The following is a 22,400-nucleotide window of genomic DNA, read 5'->3' on the forward strand; positions in this document are numbered from 1 at the left end:
GGGCTACCTCAAGGATTTCAAAGTGACAGATGAAAAAATAAACATGTAGTTACTGGAGAAATGTGTTATTATTGCTTACAAACATGGCAATTAATGGAACAGACATAGAATATATGCCATTGCAAACATAAAGTGTAACCATTGCTGTATATTTTTGCTCATGTGCATCTGTGTGTGCCTGAAGGAAGTGTGCAACATTGCAATAATAGTTAATGAATTGTGAGTTTATAGTCAGTTTATCACATATAATAGCGTTTTAAAATCTCATATCTTATCAGTACTTTCCTGTTATACCCAAATAATGAGTGTGTGTGCGTGTGTGTGTGTGTGTGTGCTCTCCACCTTACAGTGGTGGAGCTACAAAACACATGGGGGAGGGTCATATTAACTGGCGTCCGCCTCGGGCTCTTTCTTTGTACCCTCCCCACTTCCACCTCCATCCGTCCGGCCGATAAGAGCCTTGTAGCGATCACATCTATCAAGTCAGCAACAGAAAGACAAGACAGTGCCGGAAATCAGTTGCCTTCATAATAAAAAAGAAATCGTAATCACACCTGGGGGAAGCGTCTTTCACTACTAAGTCTATTCTTATTACCGAAGACATGGGGTTTTCAGTTACTACATAATCGATTGCTGTCTATGTCACACGTTGGCACATTTATCAAAGAAGCTATAGTAGCTATGCCTATTCCATGAGTTCCTGAGATCAATTTTAAAGTTTCAAACGTTAATATTCGCTGTTATTAGGACAATATCTGTGAAGGAAACTCTCAAAATCAACCTTCTGTATCAGTTTCGTAGCTATAGATCCCCTTTAAGGTTACGTATTGACATCATTTTCATTACGAGCAGAGTAACCTTTTATTTTGAAAGTCACAACAGCTCGTTCCCGTGCTGTCCAGCTTGACGCTGACATCTTCACGTTTGGTACCGAAACACTGCGAACACAGGACCACTTCACCGTCCTGCTCCGGTAGGAAGACCATACAGAGACACTGACTCGGGACGTGACTGATAGCAACCGGCGTCCGAAAACATTTCCTGTTGGAGAAGGGAAAAACTGGATACAGAAGGAAAAGAACCCGTGAAATAAATATATTTTACTCGAGAGGTCGCGGTCTAACACAGCGGAGTTCGCTTACAGCTACGACACCAACGTTACTTGATGCTGCTGCTAAAGGAGTCGGTCAAGTGCGGTGAACTTTGGGCTTATCATATTTGGGTTGTTGTTTTATAGTTTGCAACTTTCTTAGGGTGAAATTAACCGCGCTTCATCAGGCATTATCACGAGGGGACGTTGCTAACCTAGTGAAGTTGAACATGTTAGCTGTGAATGATTTACTGAGGCATTTCTGCGGCGGACCCACTCTGCTGATAAAAAGGCATTGCTGGTGCCGTTGAGGCTCTGTTGTAAAGTGCACTTTCAAGGTCACTAATTAGGCAGCGAGTTCGGTGTGAAGTGAATGAAATTGAATGAAAGTGCGTTCAGAAAGGTGAGGCGGGTCTGTCAACGGTGCAGAACAACTTAAATAAGAAAGCTGTATGGACTCAGGCTCACATATGAGTGGAGAATACTCACCGACATTTATGGAGAGTCAGTGTACCATGCGGCTCTGACTGTAAATCTGGAATGGGGCTCTTTTCCAGGATGCAAGTGCACTGTTGAAGACTGTTATAGCCTTCCTGCACGGGAATAGTTCACTACGGTTTTTATATTAGGGCTTTTACCGAGCAAACTAGCAGAGGAGCGACTAAAAACTCAGAGACATCTCATAGAACCGCAACGGACGCCCAGACCATGGCCTCCAACTCGCGGAACAGCTGCCTCTGGTTGCTCTGGAGACGGACCTTCCTCGCGCTGTCCATGTGTGCGCTTGGGGCGCGTGGAGCGGAGGATGAGAGCGCCTTCAACGCAGAGGTAAAACACTATTAATGGCAGGACTGAGTTATTAATACTCATTACTCACAGCAAAGGATGGAGATTCACTATTCCATCAGAAAGACAACACTTTGTTCATCAAGTCAGATACATTTTAATAACCACAGAAAAGCTCTCAAATGTTATTCCTTTGGTAAGCAATATAAGGTATCAATTCTTTATAAACATGAACCAAACAAATTGAATTGATACAGGATTATCCAGACACAACATCTGGTTCATGTCACTGATATTAAGTGCTATTATAATACCTTAGACACACACTTATATTCTTATGTGGTGCGTATGGTTAGCACAGTATATTGAGTGGCAGGTGTACAAAAATAAAACCTAATCATCAGCAATGACACTGTAGCAAGCATTACAGGAGTTTGTGTGTCATAAACATTTATAAATTTAAGTTGTTTACCTCACAAGGGTGTCAGAAATCTTCTGGCCAGGACCCACGCTTAAGACCATTCACATCTTTAATGTCCCTCCATAGGAGGTCCACCTCTTTCAGTAATTGGATATGTTTTATTTAAAGCAACTTGTTCTTCTGGGTTCCCCTATCACACCTTTCTCAAGAACACCCTCTATTGATAATCACTGTGCAAGTTAAGTTAAGAATCCTGTCTGTGAAGCTTGGGTGAATGGGCAAACATACACAAAAATTAAGCATTATACTCTGACTTTATACCAATGAGAGGGTGCTTAGTAGTGGAATGTGTGTTGGTTGACACAGACAGACAGACAGACAGACAGACTGCCCGGTCATTAGAGGTGAGCTTGCATTACCAAACTCAGTGACCAGGGGGTTTGGTTGTCAGTCAGGTTGTTACATGTTCTGATGGGGTATTAACATAGCTGTGATGTGTGTGTGTGTGTGTGTGTGTGTACGCACGTGTATGCGCATGCAGGTGTGTGTTAATGTATCCTACTGAGACAAGAGACAGATGGTTTACACAACGTGTGGACTGATGAGAAATTCCTAAGCACTTGTTGCTTAATGTGCATTTGTGTGTCAGCTGAAATTTGTAACAATTGCACTACCCATGTTGTTCTTCTAGCATTTGAATGCACCATACAAGCATAGATCTCTGCCAGTTTAGAGTTTACACAAGTGTTTATTGTAACAAGTCACCATGAATCAACAGTTAATTTATGAAAGTGTAAAAGTGACAGGATTGCCTTTACTTCGGAGTTATAACTGGTTTCAGCTAATTTTCATAACATCTATATGAGGATATACTAAATGCCATATCTGGAGCAGATGTGACCGAAGCCTGTGATGTAAAATGTAAGGAATAGCACAGTAATGAAGTTGCCTTGTAGGAAATTGTAATAACAACCAGTTGTCTGTAGCTTTCCATTTGACAAGTTCAGATGATGTTAAGGTATAGCGGCCAGAGAAAGTGTTTGCACTTAGCTTAATATCAGCAGTGCTCTGACAAATCTGTCAAAACATGAAGGCATCTGTTAAATTTAAGTAAGACTGCACATATTACTTGAGGATTCAGAGAAGTCCTGCTGTTCCTTTGTTGATGCTAATCTCCATGACCTGCCATAATCTTTATGGCTGGGCAGACCCTGTTTTTATGAAGTCACTGATGGCCATGCAGTGTCTTTGTGGCTGATGAATGCTTCTCTGGTGTCTGTGAAGAACATTTATTTTCATTTGCAGCAGCTATAAAAGGGGTTTTCATGTGTGAACAGGCTGAAAAAGGCTTGAATTTCAGCTGCAAGGAGGTGGTAAAGCACATACTGTATGTCTATTGCTCAAAATAAAGGAAAGGTAAGGCTGGCAAGCCAAGGCTGGTAAGGACGCTCAATTTAATCAACATATGCATACAATTACATAACATGTAAAACTGATACATCTTTTGGTTTGTTTCAAAGCAGCCTCTAACGTGTAAATCAAACCCAGGCTGTGTTGGATTGTGTTGAAAATACATTATACACCTACTCTACAGTATTTTTCATACTGAAATACATTGTTCTGAGTTTAATCTGATCCTCACTCTTCAGATGGAAGGCAATCCATGCGTAGCGGTTGGTCTGAGACCTCAACTCCTACTCTGTCTGGACAAAAAGGATGAAGTGGGAGGGAAGAAGAATGAGGGAAAAGAGATTAATAGAGTGACAAGAATCTGATACATTTTGATTGAAAAGGGGAAATGTCACAACAAGAGGAGTCTGTGGAGTAACTCATGAAAGAGAGACAAAGATGGAGGGAAAGTTGACGGGAATGGTAGCGGTCACTCAGCTGTGCAGCATGTGATGGCTGAATGTGACAGCTGTTTTCTAACTGGGACACACACACACACACACACTGTTCACAGGCATGCTGGGCCTGGGACTCCAAGGCATCTTAGGAAATACAATGGACACTCTTGTCTGAAGAAAGAGAGCTGGCGAGAGAAACCTGTGAATAGGAGAGAAAGAGGATGAGAGAGCACGGAAAGAAACATGACCATGATGAGACAGGCTGTACAGAGAGAATGCAGAAAAGTGTGCAACAGCAATTTGGAGAGAAGGCAGAGTAATATTAGAGAGGAGAGGGGTAATCAGTGACTTATTTCAGCACATAACGAGACAACTTCCTCAATCCTCTACGTATCCATTTAATCTGCAGCGTGCTGTCTCTCTACATTCCTGCCACATCCCCCCGCTCCTCTGTGATTGGCTATGACAATGTCCACAAAGAGTCACGTTGCTACAGTGATGGGACGAGACAGAATGCCATAAGATAGGATGTATCTCTTAGAATACGTTTATTTATATGTTTTGGGATATTTCCTGCGTTTTGCTAAATCATGTGTTTGATTCATGCATCAGTCTAAAAGTATGGATAATTATCTTGTGTGCATAAAAGGAGACATGTCTGTTTGCCTCTCTTACTCCCCATGTGCTCCATGAAATCTTCAAATTGAACACATTCAGTTCTCTCCGTCCTGTCTGTCCATGTCTCTCTTTCTTTCTCACTAGTCCATTTACTTATCTATCCTCTTGGCAGGACTTTGGGGGGTAAGAAATGGCAGCAGACCAAGCCTCGGAATAAAAGCTCTGTTAGTATCTTGGCTGACATTGTGGTGGACACACACACACTCACAAAAACGTACGCACTCACACTCCTGGCAGGTTTTACAACTCCTTGTATATTGCTCGGTCTGGTTTTGGCAGGTAAGCTCAAGGACTCTTTGAAAGACCATTTAATAGACGAGGCTTAGCGTACATGCGCACGCACCCACACACACGAGCACTCCCCTATTCCTCGTGTTGTCTAAGACTTGTTTTGTATTCAGCCCAGCTGATGAGGGAAGGTGAGCAGCCAGACTGAAGTACTTTACTGTTTTAGACGATCGGTGTGAGGGGTGGCAGGGGTTCATATGCCTCCATACATCTTCCAAACAGCACTGCAGCTCTGCCCTTGTACCTGACTACAGCCAGTTGTGAATACTTGCTACGGAAGGGACAGAGAAAGAGTGTAGAGAGAAAACATCAGATGCCTGGGTGTACACAAAGACACCCAACACAAATGTAACAGATATGAAGGCATTTCCTTCTCCCTCAAGTACTATCACTGCAGCAATGACGACCATGTGGAGATGCTGATCACGGAGGAGCAGGGAGGAAGTGGAATGAATAAGGAAAGATGCATTTTGGAGATTACACAGGACAACAGCTTTGTTTTTCTTTAAATTATTTTTACTGGAATTCTGATGGGAATTGCAGTTTTACTCCGATGTGTCTCCTGCAGTGTCTGTTGTGGTCGGACGACTGTTAGTGGATACATTACAGCAAGTGCTTTTTGTTTTATCAGCATGAAATATGAACAGCAGCAGCTGACATGAAATGACAATCAGTACTGCTCATTACTAATCTGTTCTTGAAAGACTTTCTGTCTTTTCTTGACATGTTTCTTGTCATTTAGGGAATTCAATTATTTGCTTCAAACCATCTACTGGAATCCAACCAAGACTGAAAAAAACTAACAGGTGTATGTATGCAGTTCTTGTTCAGTTATGTATTACCTGATACACTGATGTTGGTGGTGGTGCCTACTTGGGTGTTGTGGAATAGCAAAAACATGTATGCTGAAGTTATTTGAGTTGAAAAGAGTGTTCAGTGAACCCTGCCACCTGTTTCCCTCACCTTGACTTGATGGTGTTTCAGGAAGTTCATGTTTGTGTTTCAGTGTTTGTGTGTGTGTAATTGTGTGTCCATGTGTTTGAAGCTTTCTTATCTAAAGGCAGAGGTGGGTCATGGTCATGACGAGTTCAGCCCTGTCTACATCTCTTCCAGCTCCTAAACACTAACACACAATCACAGAGTTGATACAGCCACTACGTCTGCTGCCAGAGAGAGAGATATAGACAAAAAGGGGGGATAAAATAAAGAATATTCTGAGTTCCTTTTACAGCTCTACTCCTACAAGAGAAAACAACAGAGGTGTAAATAACAGACAATTAAGGTCTTTAAAGGTGACATATTATGCTCATTTCTGCTTGTTGACATGGTTCCTTGATGTCTAAATGGAATGATAGTAACATGCTTTGGTCGAAAAAAACAAAGGATTCAGCATAGTAGGGTTCTTTACACACCAGTTTCACAGACCTGCTCTAAGCGGCCGGTTTGAATGCCTTTCCCTTTAATGCTAATGCCCACCTCTTCCTGCCAGCGGAAGACGTGAGGCAGCGAGCAATACGCATTTGCGAAGCAACTTTTCTGTGTCCATGCCTGCATATAACTGAAAGTAGCACAGCAGACATGTAGCAGGTAGCCCCTGTCTCCGGCTCCAAAACAAAGTAGTGATTGCTTTACTGCAGATAACGTTTTGGTGCTCTCAGGTCTGGTCTCTCATGCCAGCAGCTAACGCTCCACACGTAGTTATATGTATACCAACACACAGGAAGTCGTTCGACTGCCAAGTTACTCCTGGGCGTCTAACACACAGTCTTTTAGCACAACATGCTAATCAATTAACGTAGCTCACTGGCCGTGAATAACAGACCATTTCATACCGTCTCCTCTGCGTGTTCACGGCAGAACAGGAGCTCACCATCCGTGAACAACTGAGACAATTTCATACCGTCTCCTCCACATGTTCAACATTGATAACTTCACATGTAACGTTAGTTCAGCCTCATATTTACATCGAGGGTTAGCGTTAGCTCATCTGCTAAACGGCCAAAGTAACACAAACTATACTGTTAAGTAGATACTTACAGTTCCATCATCAGTGTTGTTGCCAGCGTTATACTGACCCTGGTTGCTGAAAAAGTCCGGCGTGAAGTGACTGGCACAGACCATAACGCTTTTGCTCACTGAAGCTTGGACGTTTCCCTGATAAATGAAATGTAGCCACTTCGCTCTGATATCCTCTTTGGTAGGGAGGCGATGTTACGAAACAGGAGGAGAATCCGAGAACGAGAAAATGGCGGATCCCTGTTCAGGTAGCTAGCGTAGTATGGGAGGAGATACCAAGTGCGAGGGCCAGAGTATTCAAATCACCCGGACTGTTACGTAACAGTCAGTGAAATCCAAATGGCCCGTTTAGAGACTCAATTCCTGACTCCTGTTGTTTACAAAACATTGACTTAGTTGTCGAAAATCACGATGAAGGGTTGGGGAGGCACTCCAGATACGCAAATATACATACTAAAGCAAGGAAAAAGTGAGCTTTGCATAATATGTCCCCTTTAACATAACAACATTTCCTTGATTGGTGGTGGTGGGCATACATTGTATTGTATTAAGTATGGTTTCTAGGCAATGATAAAGTGTGTACAAGAGTGACTCCCATCATATTGAGTTTCTCATTTGTGGAAAAATGTCACAAAGTGGAATGGTATAATACAATACAATATAACAAACCTTCACAGTTCTTGTTGTGGCCATTTGTTGCTTCACAACGGGTTTTTAAGTGGGCACCAGGTAAACTACTGTCAGTTTGGGTCTGATCCGATTAATGTAGGGCTTTCCACAACGATATGGACTAGCCGGCTAGTGGGCAAAATATGCCCTCAAACTGAGTGTCATCAGTATGAGAAGTGGAGATACAACTAATTAGATTACAAATTATATTGTAAATGTACAACAGGCATTAGTTAAAACCCATTGAAGCGAGTGAAAGGAGCAAAAACTGATGAAACAACAGACCACAAGTGTGTTTGGAGATTTGACATAAAGATGAAGTAGGATTTGAAGGTTGGAGCTCCTCAAGCTAAGTGCTCCAAAGCCTGAGGGCTCAGATACTTGTGGCTTACACCCCTGGCCACCTGATGGCTGGACTACAAAGACATGCGATCTCAGATGGAGAGTTATAAAGAATTTTGCCCTGTGCACTGTATTCTTGAGTTACTTGTCTTTCCACTACTGATGTTTGAATTTGAAGAAAATTCTTTGTGAGTATGTACATTCTAACTTTAAGAACAGAAAGTCAGAAAAAGCACGTCATTTCAGTTTGGTAGTAGGGTTGGGCAATGTCAGCCGAGTTGACATATGACGATGTCTATAGTGAAACATCGTGAGGGACGATGACATCGTTGTTTACGAATTTGAGGCAGTGTGTCCCCTCATTGTTGCCATAGCTTACCATTGTAGCGGCCGCTGTTTCCCACCATTGACATGAATCTTCAACTGTCTCACCCTGCAGAGGAAACTATCTCCCGTTACCGACGAAATTTGGCCAACTAGCAAAAAAAAAATGTGTATAAAAAAGGCATGACTGAGAGAAACAGCGGCCTGTGGGAAAAGAAACACTGCTGTCACAAATTTAACCGAGGGTCTTGGGTTCGCCTAACTGAGCTGGTTTAATAAGAAAATAATAAACGGGACATGGAGACATAATGTTAGTGCACTTTCAGCCATCGGCGATGGATGTTGGCATCGTCCATCAGCCCAGTCCTATTGGGTAGATCATCTGCTTTTACTTTCAGCATTTAATATTATTTAATTTTTTTACATTTTGTGGCAAATGAGCTTACTGAATGACTTACTGATTTCATGCAGTTCCTTACTACAACTTAATATGCTTTAAAGATATAAAACCTCAATCTTCAGAGAAAAAGAGCTACTTCAACAAAGGCTATTAATGGGCGACAGTCATCATTAACTACTTAAATTGATCACAAAGCATGAGATGCCATCACAATCTGTCGGACTCAGCTCAGCAATTGACAGAGATTGATTGATCAAGCATTATGTGTTCACTTCAAGATAATTAATCACAGCAGTACTAGAAGGACTGATCTAATGGTGGTGGAAGGGCACATGCAGACAAAACATTGATTTTCTCCAGCTGGGAATGTTGGAGGCAGAGTACTTGTGTTGAAGTTATGTTGAGGTTTGATACCACCAGCTGAGCTGGTATTTTTAAGGTCAGTAGCTCTGTGTTGATAATATCAGGTCTTCTTATTAGTGGTTGATTTCCAAGAGTAGCAAAGGTCCACACTTTTGCCCTTTGACCTTTTTATTACATCGAGTCATATTGTAGTTCTGTAGACGGTGTAGAAAGTGCAGGGCACTCAGACAGAGAGTCAACAGAGTGAATCAACAAAGGTGTGGAAGACCATTTTTAATTATTTTTTATTGGACTGTGGGGATATTTGGTTTGTGCAGGACACACATAGAGCAAGAACCAATGAAACCCTTTTGGCGTGGGTGGTTACCACCTACACTAACCCTTCTCGTCTGCAGTACATAAATGTGACCAGAACATTTATGACCAGTATTTCATATTTGTAAGATGTGTTTTCTGTGAGTGATGAGCTTGTTTTTTATGGTTTTGAAGGAGTGGGTTAGTAAAGTATTATTGTACATTGTGAAAGATGGGCATAAACTGGAGACCTGAGCACAAAGATGCTCACACAGCTCCTGTACATGCATGAGCACAAATGCATCAGACACACACCCTTTTACATTCCCTGCACCACCATGGGGAGTGTGGCCAAGTGTAGGGGTATCTAGTATCTCAGACTACCCAATATGAAAGTGTGAGTGTGTATGCGTGTGTGTGTTTCATATTAGGTTTCTACATAACAGGTGGGACAGACTTTGCGTCATCCCTGATTAGGGCAAGTATCACGTTTTCTCCCTCAAGTCTGTCATTAACCCCCACCCCCAGCCCACCCACTTGCATACTCGTAGAATACAGTCAGAGACAGAACAGTGTCCTCATTCAGGCCTCAAACTTGATGTCCATCATGCACTCTCCCTTTTATATACAAAACATTTAATTCAACCTAATCCACAGAAAAAATGCATTATAACATCACTGTTACTTTTCTTTAAAAAAAAAATAAAAAATGCTACATTCCTCTCATTCAAGATTAAATAACAAATATGAGTAATTTTACCACATAGCCTGAGTATCAATGCAAATCTGTCATGTCATCATGTTACAGAAATTGAAGCTGAGGAGACCATTCAATGTTCTGAGCTATAAACAAAACAAATTGCCCATGTCATAATTTACCCCTGATTACATAAAAAGTCTCCATCTCCTGAGATTCTGCATAGAGTAAGCTGTCAGGGATTAAAGTCTTATTGTAAATCTTTATTTTGTTGTTGCTGTCAACTTCAGTGTAAACCTAATGAGTTCTGATTCAGGTGAGTAAGAAAAGCATTACACAAAAAGATGATACTTCTTTATTTCTTCCAGATTCCTAAATGTTTTTCTTCCTGTGTGTCTCCAGTCATGGCTGAGGATGTATGGTTACCTGCCCCAGGCCAGCAGACAGATGTCAACCATGCGATCAGCTCAGATCCTGTCCAATGCTGTCAGCGACATGCAGCGGTTCTACGGCCTAGAGATCACTGGACAGATGGACCCTCAAACCATCGGGTCAGCAGGGTGTTTTTGTGATGTTTTTGTTTTTTTTAATAATATGGCCCTGTACCTATAGGAACACTGTCCTGAAACTCATTTTGGGTCCCAAACTTATGTAAAATAGTTACTTTCAAGTTTTATAAAGCCACCAGAATGTATTAATAGGATGATTTGACCAAGAGTTTAGAATTATAGAAAGGGTTTGCTGGTCAAATCATGAGTGGGGTAATGTTTTCCTGTTAAGCAGGTTTCCCTCAGTTGCTTAAGAGGAGCTGCTCAGTAGCCTGGCTGCTCTAGGAGGCTTGTAGTTACACTTAAAATTAAACACCAAAAACTACACAAACATCGAGAGGAGAAAGTTAGGGTTTTAACGTCATTCTCCCCTTCATCTATCCTTGTGGGTGCTTCTTCCTTTCAACACACCCGCACATATGTCTTTCGTGCTCCTGACTTCTTTCAACTTCTTCAGTGCCATGAAGAGACCCCGCTGTGGTGTGCCTGACAAGTTTGGAGGCCAGATCAAAACCAACGTGCGGCGGAAACGCTTTGCCCTCACCGGACATAGATGGAACAAGAACCATCTCACTTACAGGTAAAAAAGATGTTCTCTTTGTCAAGAAAATCTCACCTGTCAAAAATCCACAGCACATGGACAAAGTCTTATTTTCTTGGTAACACACTTAATTAATTTGTGTATTATCAACTGAAGTACTTTTATTTTAAGTTATGTTTTTCATTTGTTTCGTTGTTTTGTTTTCATTGCTTAAGAATCAAAAATGGAAAATGTTTTACTTGAAAACTTACTTGAGACACGAGTCTATATAAGATTATTTTCCTCTTCCCCTCTTTGTTTTAATAGCATCCAGAACTACACTCCTAAGATTGGAGAGTATAACTCATATGAAGCCATCCGGCGGGCGTTCAAAGTCTGGGAGGGGGTGACCCCATTGACCTTTGATGAAATCCCCTACCAGGAGATCAAATATGGACGTCGCAAGGAGCCCGACATCATGATCTTCTTTGCTTCGGGTTTTCACGGAGACAGCTCTCCCTTTGATGGGGAGGGAGGCTTTCTAGCTCATGCCTACTTCCCTGGACCTGGAATGGGTGGGGACACACACTTTGACTCCGATGAACCATGGACCATAGGAAACCAGAACGTACAAGGTAAATAGTTAAAGTCAGTATAATTTGTAATGTCTATCATCTTATGAATTTTAGAATTATAGGGATATAGGGAAAAAATAATTAGAGAGCAAAAATAACAAGCGGAAAAGAAAAGGATGATCCAGGCATATTTATCTACAATAAACATCTTTCTAGGTTTTTAGAACTTTAAAGAAACACAGTCTCATGAGGCTTCAGGTGGGTGGATGTTGAGTTGAGTTGGTGTGTAGTATGTGTTTCTTTACATGTGTGCACCAGGCTGCAGCTTGCTGTATTATAAAGCTTTTTCTTGAGGGCTTGGATGATGCAAGGGAGTCATTGGTAGGGTAGAAATGGAGGACTGAGAGCTTTTCGGGTCATTGATCATTTCTGCGAGTGTTCAGCTGATGTGCAGTCTGCAGCACTTTCGTTATGCCATGTTGTATAGGTTGTAATGGATTTATGCAATAGATTGCAAACAGCTGTCCCCATCACTTTCCTCCACACCTAACTAGACTTGACATGGTGCAGCCTGCTACATCATCTCTCATTTGTCAGGCTCCACTTCTCCATTTACCTCTGTAAAAGTTCAAAGGTGACACACAGTCTTTGCCCCAACTGCACCTTCTTATAGTTCTCAAATTTACCCCAATTATGTTGGACAAGCTGCACGGGAGAAAAACACACACACCCATGCAAGGTATTTGTACTTCTGTGCTTTTGAGGACTTCATTTTGCTTAAATCATTACCTTGATTGAACCACATCCTTCAAACCTCTGCACTTTTTTAAAGATGAACTCTAAAACCAATAACAACTCTTAACACCAATGTCTATCACTAATCATATGCAGAATTAAGGATTAAGATATTATCTTCACTTTTAAGAAGCTTCCAGTGTTCCTCTCCTTGCAGTGCACCCATTAACCCTGCTGACTAGAGAGGGTTTTTGGCGACAATGGGCTTTCCTGCCCTGTTATCTACATACACACAGCAGACACAGACGGCTAAAATTTGTGTGTGTGGACATCCGACCATGTGTGTGTGTGCCTGTATCTGTGTGATCAGCTGTGTGTGGGATGTGTCGCAGGACAGATCACAGGGATGGTGGAATACCACAGTAAGTGGGAGTGTGTTCCACTCGGGAGATCTGTAGACTGCTCTCTTTGTTGCACCATGCTACTTACACAGCTTAAAAGCAAAGTCCAAACAAATTACAATCTTGTCTGACTTAAGTTAGACACATGTCCAATTAGCTGAACCTTTCACAGATGTAGTCTTCATTTCATTCTGGCATTGTTACTGCCTTTCAATTGCATTTGTGCTGAAAAGAATCCCCCCTGCCCTTTGTGAAATTTAAATTTGTAAATTCTTTCTGCTGGCAAAACTCATGAGATAAGTCCATTGGCTGTCTGAGTGACAATATACAACACAATTCAGTGTATCTATGAGTTACACAGCATTCAGAGCTGACACAACAATTTTGCTTGATTCAGTTAATTGTTTAAGTCAGTATAAACCAAACATTGTATGGTTCTAGCCTCTAAAATGTAGAAATCAAGGCCAAGGGTTGAGGTCACTGTGACCTCATGAAACAGGTTTTTGGTTATTTTTTTCTAATTCTTGGTGGAACAAGTGTGTGTGAAGCATATAGTTTGTGTCTTCTATCAGAATCAGCTTTATTGACCCAAAATGTCTTCACATACACGGAATTTGACTGTTTTTGTTTCTCTCAGTGAACCTAGGGCTGGGCGATAAAACTATCTAGATCGTTTTCATGATAACATTTTCCACGATAACGATGATACATTTATGACATTTATTTTCGATGACGGTGACCACCTGTGTGTCTAGCCGACACAAGAAAATGAGCGGTCCGACTAGCGAAACCGAGTGTGAGGAAACTGACAAAGACGAAGAAATTGTACTGAAGAAGGCCATACCACTTTGGTTATTTGGAAATAGTTCGGCTAGCTGAAGTCTGACAAAGGACAGACCAGCATTAGGTGCAAAATCAGTGATCGGCGATCAGTCCTCAGTAGAACTGGAAACACCACCAACCTCTTCCGTCATCTCAAAAGGTACCGTCCCAAACAGTACTCCCAAAGCATGAGTTTGCGCTATCATGCTAGCGTCAGTCTCCCCTCAAGTAGCCAACAGCCCAGCCCCACTGCTTCTACTAGTCAAACTCAGTTCGACAACCAACAATTGCTGCTGCTTTTTCAGACAATACCCCATATGAAAAGAAACCGAAGCAACACAACGACATAACCGGTACTATTACGTACTGTATCGTTAACGATATGATGCCTAAAAGCACGGTTGAAAAATCAGCTCTACGCAGAGTGTAGGGTAAAGATGGAGGAGCAGCTCAGAGATGTCACCGCTGATATGTGGTCTGGTCCCACGTCCAAACTACATCATGTCTTACAGAACAGGAGGCATTAATGCTGAACTGAACAACTACCTGCAAGCTCAAGAATGTGCAATATTCAAAGAATACAGTAGCATAATCATCCTCAACTTTATCTTTTTATTTTATTTTCTTTAATCAACGTTCAGTTCATTATACAGTATTATTATACCTCTAAAATGTTTGAGACATGTTTGAAACAAGCAATTTGTTGTACATATACATCATTTCATTTATTCAGTGTTTAACATAAAGCCATTTGGTTGGTTGGTTCTGTTGAATGTTTGTCACCTATTCATTCTGACAATAAATAATTGCATTTTATAAACCATAATTAACCTTCTGATTTGTTTTGGGTTCTGTCTTAAGGAAAATACTCTGTTTTTCTTAAAACTGTCAATTCAACATTATTTTTGTTTAATATACTGTATATTGTGATAATTATCGACATCGATCAATAGAAAAAAACATATCGTGACAACAGTTTTGGCCATATTGCCCAGCCCTAAGTGCATCTACAGAATAATAGACATACACCTTTAGTCCACCGCAAGCTCGATGGTTTTGCTGATATTGAGCTTTAGGTGACTGTCTTGCAGCATGTGATTAAGCTCCCTATCTGTCTGTCTCTATCTGTATTTCCAGTTCAGACATTTTATAGACTCAAGTGTTAGTTGCTACCGTAATAGTGTATTGAAATGTTGTCTTATTTGGTAAAAATAGGGGTATTCCTCTCGAACTATCACTTTTCATTTGCTGGTGGAAACAAAAATAAAGGAGATTAAAACTGCAAGCAGTGATGAACAGGCCCTCGACCCACCTACGTCGGACCGTGGCGCCGTCAGAGGCCGCGTGGCCAGATGTGTGCTTGCCCGTAGTCTGTGGAAAGGTTCCTACCTAAATGGGATACGTGTGACCCAGAACACAACAGTGAAATTTTCAGTGACTTCCTGTGTCCAGTGGGTGGCGCTATGGATGTGACGCAGTATTGATGCATAGAAGTATTGAGGGTTAAATCCTCTACATGTGTGACGAATTTGGTGTAGATGGGAAATTGTATGTTGAAGTTATAAGGACTTCCTGCTTATGGTGAGGGATCGAAAATTAAACGCACCACCATGCCCACCAGGTGTAACGGAGGCGAAAGTTTTTGATAACTTTTCATCTTCAAGTTCTGAGGATGCTACTGAGTGAATGTGAAGTCTGTGGTGTTAAATTTGTAGGAGGAGTTTGTTAAAGTACGAGGCATGGAAATGGGTCCCAATGGCGGCGAAATCTGAACTTTGAACCAAAATGGCCGACTTCCTGTTGGACTGAGGGTATGGGTGTAGATTTTTGTTTTGTGTGTCTGGTCATGATCCATATGCATACCGAATTTTGTTCATTTCTGTGCATGTAGGAGGCAGGGCTTCAAGTTTGAAATATTCCAGGGGGCACTGTGAAAAGGCCCAGACCCATATCAGATATGAGTGTTCGTGACTGGTGACGCATGTGCAACATTTGGTGTTTGTAGGAGTTTGTCTGTACATATCAAATCGGAAAACCCATTAGGGGGCGCTACTGAGCTGTTGTGCTGCACTTGAGGGCAGGTATTGAATTAACGTACTCATGAGTGTGAACCTACGTGCCAGATTTGGTGAATCTGCGAACATCCTAAAGTCCTCTAAACAGTGTCGAAAAAATTTTAATCGCTGCATGCCATTCAAGATGGCCGACTTCCTGTTAGGGCGAAAAATGTCACAAAATGAATTCCTGCCTAAATCTATGAGACCTATGAGTCCTGCGAATTTCATGGTGATTCGACACATTTCTTTTCGTTAGGGGGCGCTATGGAGACCCCTTGCCACACCCAATCACGTTGAATTATAACATTTTTCGCCAGATGCAACATCTGTGCAGTTTCATGAGTTTTGGGGCATGTTCAGGCCTCCAAAAAGCTGCCTACTTGGCAGAACGATGATTAATAATAATAAGAATCCCATCAAACACAATAGGGCCTCACACTGGTCAGTGCTCGGGCCCTAATTATGCCGTAATCTCACATGAAGCAGTAGAATTATATGAAGTGACAAGTAAACTTGAAGAGCCTCAGTTTGGATCATCCCTGCTGAAGTGTCCTGAAGCAAAATCAGCTCTGACCTCTGACCTCTTTTGGATGAGGTTAAACAAAAACAGACTTAAGCTTAGGGATCAATATTTACACATTGAAAATGTACAGTATATGGCGGCCATTGACGGTAAAAGCACTAATCCACTGAATCCATTCTTTGCAGTAACTGCGTTTTTTCCCCCTTTTCTTTGACCTAAGTTTCATGTGTCAGTGAATAAAAATTCTATTAGGCTAAACATTTCTGGTGTAAACCTTGTGACAGGCAATGTGATTAATCAGCCTTCCTGGCTTGGATGCTCTCCCAAAAACAGATTTTAGGCTTTATCCAACTCACTTGCTGACATGCACAGTCAAACACACCTTACACAGATGCTATGCTATAGGACAGTTGTGGGAAAAGGTCAGACGTTTTTGTGGTCCTTTGTGGTCAGATGAGACCAGTGTGAGTAATTCAGTGGCAAAAGCCAGAGCAAACTTGGAGAGTGCATTTTGGTTGTCAGGGTGCTGCTTTAGTGCTCCCTTTCTTCCCTGGGAGCCCCCACTGCTGCTGATGAACGAGGTGTGAGACATGGTAAACAAGTGAACAAAGTTTCAGAGGGTTTAGATAGGACTCGAATGACAAAATGTGTGTGTGTGTGTTTTAGGGTAGTCAGAATTAGCAATAGATGCATTGGCTGAACTTCTAACTTCGTCAAGACTTTTGAAGTTTACTCCTTTTTTCTGTCCAACTGAATGGTTGTCAGTTACCTCACAAAGGCCTCTTTATCTGCTCTAAGCGCTCTCTCTCTCCATTTATCTCTCTCTCTTTTCATCTTCAGCTTTCCCTAGCACACTGGTCTTGCCCTCTGCTGTTTTCTCTGCTTGAGTGTTAGCTGCAGCTAAATACACCATGAGGACATTCATGTGACTCTGATATTATAGATAGCGGGGGAGATGAACTGTGTGTGTCCTTGTGTGTTTGTGTTTGTGTGTATGATTTGCAAAGAGGAAATTGGAGATGCACAAGGACAGGCATCCAGAGCATCTCCCATTTCCCTGTATTCACAATAGTGACATCACCAAGTCCGAGACACTCAACGGCATGATGTCACTGGCACAAATCTCATCAGTCAGCATTGGGCCATTGGGCCAGACCTATGACTAGCAAGTTCAAAGTTCACAGGGAGCAGGGCCATACAACAAAGAGGTATTGACTGAGATGAAGTACCCACACGTATGCTGGCTTCACTTCAGAGGCAAACTTATAGGAATAGTTGGTAGAGAGGAAGTTGATGCAGTGGTCAGTGTGTCACAGCCGTGTTGTGGACTTGTCAGTATGTAATTGTTGCAGTGGCAGTGCACAACAGCATCCCTTGATTGGTTAAAAATGTTAGAAATGTATGTTGATTCATATCAGAGGTCATTAGCCTGCCTATGTGTGATTTATCTATCAGATCTGTGAAAATTATTGACATCAGTACTGACAGAGAACAATGCATAGCCAGTGTCAAACATTGACTGCATTGATTTATTAGGACTTTCTGCCCTCTGGGGTTTGGAGCTTATGCAGTCCTTGAGTCTTTTTCATACAGGCACACATGTACGAATACAGGAGGACATGTGTATTCTCTCATTCTCCTTCTGTGCAAACAACAACCCTTCTCTAGAAATCATGTGTTAAACAATGAGGTGCATTTACCTTTCTCCCTCCCTTAATTTGTCTCTTTGCTTCATCATATAAATTCAGGTAACGACCTCTTCCTGGTTGCAGTCCACGAACTGGGCCACGCCTTGGGTTTAGAGCACTCCAACAACCCTCTGGCCATCATGGCTCCCTTTTACCAATGGATGGAGACTGACAACTTCCAGCTGCCTGAGGATGACCTGCGGGGCATACAACAGATCTATGGTAGGTTGGTTTTTGGATCACTCTCCTGGTGTCCAGTGTGTATAATGTGTGTATTCCCAACAAAAAAAGACCACTCTGTCAAAGAAGACCATTTTCCTTTCATTTTCATCCTGAAATTTGATTAAAATGTGATTATGTCTTTGTCTTTACTAATGTTCTGTGTCCACATGCTTTTGTCTGTGTTCAAATGCTCGTGTTTTAATGTGCTTATGTGCTTTGTTTGTGTTTATATGCTTATGTGCTATTCTTCTCGTATGTGTGATGTTTTCATATGGCGACAGCCTGCCAGGGACAGCTGTCATGGTCTGAAGTAGTGGTTGTATTATTTTACTTATTTGTGCTTATGTGTTAGCCATCAACCTGCCAGGGACTGCATTTGAAAATGAGCCTGTATGGCTAAATCTTGCACATTTACACGATAGATTCTTGTGCTCATGTTAATTAATGTGCATTGCCCCTTCTTTAGACAAAAGTGCAATCCCAATAGGTTGCTTCAATTTATTGGAATTACACAGACTTAAGCTTCACACTTTGGTCTTGTCTTCTGTGTTTCTTCATTTAGACAGTCCTATATGTTGTCATCATACATAATACTGAAAAATAGGTTGAACCCACCCAATTCGTTTATCCCTCAAGGTCAACCAGGCAGCGGCCCCACCCAGGCCCTACCCACTGTGACGCCCCGTCGCCCAGGGCCCAGGCCACCTCAGACACCTCCTCGGCATCCTGACCGCCCTAGGACCACCGAAAGACCAGATCACTACGGACCCAATATCTGTGAAGGGAACTTTGACTCGGTTGCGATGCTCCGAGGAGAGATGTTTGTTTTCAAGGTAAATGCTCTGAGGTTCAAGAAACAGGGCCACAGCTAGCTTGATTTAAGTTATGAACATAAAACATTAGAAGAGATATGTTAACCGTCCCGATGGTTTATTATATGTCCTTGCTTGGAAATTAAGCTGGCCTACAGCAGTGGAGCCATCGTAACAAGTTAACTGTCTCAATAAATTAGTTATTCGTTTCTGCAGAATCCGTTTGAGACAAATGTCGTGTGCACGGCCAACAAGGGGTCTGTTTCCAATCAGGTCCTTGTGGATTGTAAACCGACAGGGCCAGAGATTTTTATGAGACAGAGCACTGTTAAAAGGGTGGGGTGTTGTCAGGTGTTAGCCTTAAAGAGCCTCTGGACCCACACAAAACACTAACAAGGGCTGAGGCAGCAGTTAGCCATTAGTGGGGATTTTACCTTTAAGAGATAATGTTGTAGAAAACTGTCTGCCATAACTGGTCATTTGGCTGTTGGCTGCAGTTGCTGTCAGCTGAGTTTTATTGTGCATTTAATACTGAAGGTCTTTTGTATAACGCAACTCGGCCCTGTGGTCATTTGTTATTATACATCTGCTAAGTGTTTTCGCCTATTGTGGAGGTAATGGCTCCTTGTCACTGTCATGTAATGTATGTGTTCCTTCTCAAAGTTGAATCAACAGAAAATTCAGCGGCAAATATGACTCAATTTCTTCCTGTGCATTTCTTCCTCGTTCCAATAACACTATACATAATGCAGCTCTACAAAGATCAGTAAGGATGTGTTTCAGTGGGAGAGGTCAGAGGAGGTGTGCAGTGTTGGCAGTGTTGTACACTGAAGAGGTTTGCAGATATTAGACACAGCTGAATGTAGGACACCCAGGCTTCACTGTAAAGACGCTTTGGCTTCACTTACAAAACTATTGTCATGCTCTCTGAAAACTTAACATCTAACTGTGAATCGCAGCAGTGGTATTCAAACAGCTGAAGATATCCAGCAGTATAAAACTATCAACACATCTTTAACTAGATCCCAGTAAACCTTTTTAAACATGCCCTACATCAAGAGTGAATTTGACTTTTGGCTAAAAAACATACCATGTTGATGTTTCTGCAAAGTAGAACATGACAGAGCTCTGTCCCTCCAATCACACAGTCTTTGAATATCTCCTATCATGGACTGTAAGTGTGTGTGACACTGACCAGTAGTTATAAGATGCCAGCTGCCTGGACATGTGCTGCATATGGTCAGGCAGTTATATCTGTGTTCTTAGGTTTCATCTCAGCCAGCAATGTCTATGTTCTTAGGTTTCATCCACAGTCATGAAGCTAGTCTGGACAACATTAATCAGTGTCCAAAATTAACTTTTAACTTGCTTACCAGTGTTTCTGAAACTAGTATGAATGGCCAGAAGCAATAAGTATCCCATACTTTTAGTAATCAGTTCAGTTTTGTGGATATAATTATATTTCCATGTAATATTTGAAAAAATAAACAACCACGCGCCAAATAGTAAATTCATCATGGCAAAATCAAAGGTTTGTACTTAATCAATTATTTAGATGTTTTTTCTGCTCCTTGCAGTTGTCCAAAAGTTGAATACGAGTTCACAGTGCTTCAACATTCACTGCTTTGTTTCTTCATTTTCAGCAACGCTAGCAGTGTGGCTCTGTTGATTGCAGTGTTGGTCTGTCCGCCACTTTAGTCCAGACTGAAATATCTGATGAGATGGATTGCCATGAAATTTGATTCAGATTATCATGACCCCTCAGGATGAATTGTAATTGTAAACTTGGTGGCGCTTCATAGCTCCAACATCAGGTCATCATTTCTGTCATACTTCAGTTTGTGACCAAATATCTGCAAAACTAACATTCCAACTGACATTCTCATCAGCCCCAGCTGTAATTAGTTTAGTTTTGATTAGCAAATGTATGCATGCTTACATACTAAACAAAGGTGATGAACATGGTTAGCATTATACCTGCGAAACATCAAAATGTTGGCGTTATCATTGTGAGACTGCAGATTTTAGCATTAAGAGTAAGTACAGCTCAAAAAGCTGCCCGTATGGCTGTAGACTGCTGGCTATGTGCATTCACAGTAACATTAAACTTGACCTAATATTTGTCTTTTAAAAAAAAAAGAAAAGAAAGAAATTAAATACAAAACAGAAAATTCTAACCACAAACTAAAATATATATATATATAATATATATAATATAGCACATATAGATGAAGCAGGCTTTGCCTTCCAGGGGCAAGCAAGTTGGAGACTATGTAGGTTTACGGATTGTCCAGAATTTGTCAGATTTATGATTGAGATCATGAGTTAGGTTCTTTCGCGGGATAAGAGCTGATACCCGTGACATCCACACGTTAACTTGTAGGGACCTGCCGAGTGGAGCACCACTTCTTTTCTTTTTTACACTCTTTTTTAAATTAAATAATTATTTGAGATTTGAGATTTGGTGTCTGTATCAAAAATACATTTTGGAAGTGTGGTTTGACAGGTAAAACAGTTTGACCAAATTGAGTAGATAAACATACTATTGTGTGTTTACAGTTAACACAAGTTAGAGTACTTAGGGGAAATTATCTGGAGGCAAATAGGTGTAAAATAAGGAAATTGTTTACATTTTGTTCACGTATAGAAATGGAAGTGCCTTTCAGAAAGATCCCATTGCAAATGTTGATCCAATGTGCAGAACTAAATGTTACCCCCAGATCACGGTCCAACAACTGCTTCATGGTTTCATAAGCTGAAGAATCAAAGTACCGTAGCTGAGCATATATCTCTGAGATTATTCCTTTGAGAGATTTTTCCAAGACCGTGGCATTTCCAGTTCTGAAAGTTTCAAGCAGATCCTATTCTTCCTTAAAAGAGACTCTAAAGTGACTGATTTGGAGATATTTGAAAAATTGTTATGAGAAATATTTAAATCACTTCTACTTCGCTCAGATGAGAGCCAGAGATCATCAGGTCTGTAAAACCTGATTGGCCCTCGGAACTCCACAATCATATCAGCACCCCATTACACCTACTACACCTAACGACAAATATGGAACAGGGTTGGGGGATGCTGAATTGGAATATGACGATGTCTACAGTGAAACATTGTGATGGACGATGACGTTTATGAATTTGAGGCAGCGTGTCCCCTCACTGTTGTCGTAAGGTACCAGTTGCGTATTAGCTCACCACTGCAGTGGCTGCTGTTTCCCACCGTTGCTCTGGCATCTCACCCTGCAGAGGTAAACTATCTCCCGTAATCGCTTTTGGGGTACA

General features: G+C 41.5%; 1 protein-coding gene across 1 annotated transcript in view; it reads left to right on the forward strand.

The window, feature by feature from the left end:
* The first annotated feature begins 973 nt into the window (after positions 1-973).
* Positions 974-22,400, forward strand: part of mmp15b (matrix metallopeptidase 15b) — a 38,726-nt gene continuing 17,299 nt past the window's right edge. The window contains exons 1-6 of the mRNA XM_084353057.1: positions 974-1,918; positions 10,618-10,766; positions 11,221-11,343; positions 11,611-11,918; positions 18,145-18,306; positions 18,943-19,139. Coding sequence (XP_084209183.1) covers positions 1,799-1,918; positions 10,618-10,766; positions 11,221-11,343; positions 11,611-11,918; positions 18,145-18,306; positions 18,943-19,139 — 1,059 coding nt within the window. The 5' untranslated portion in view covers positions 974-1,798. The remainder of the gene's footprint in view (positions 1,919-10,617; positions 10,767-11,220; positions 11,344-11,610; positions 11,919-18,144; positions 18,307-18,942; positions 19,140-22,400) is intronic.

Source organism: Pagrus pagrus (assembly GCF_965226575.1).
Source record: "Pagrus pagrus genome assembly, chromosome: 1".
Taxonomy (NCBI): domain Eukaryota; kingdom Metazoa; phylum Chordata; class Actinopteri; order Spariformes; family Sparidae; genus Pagrus; species Pagrus pagrus.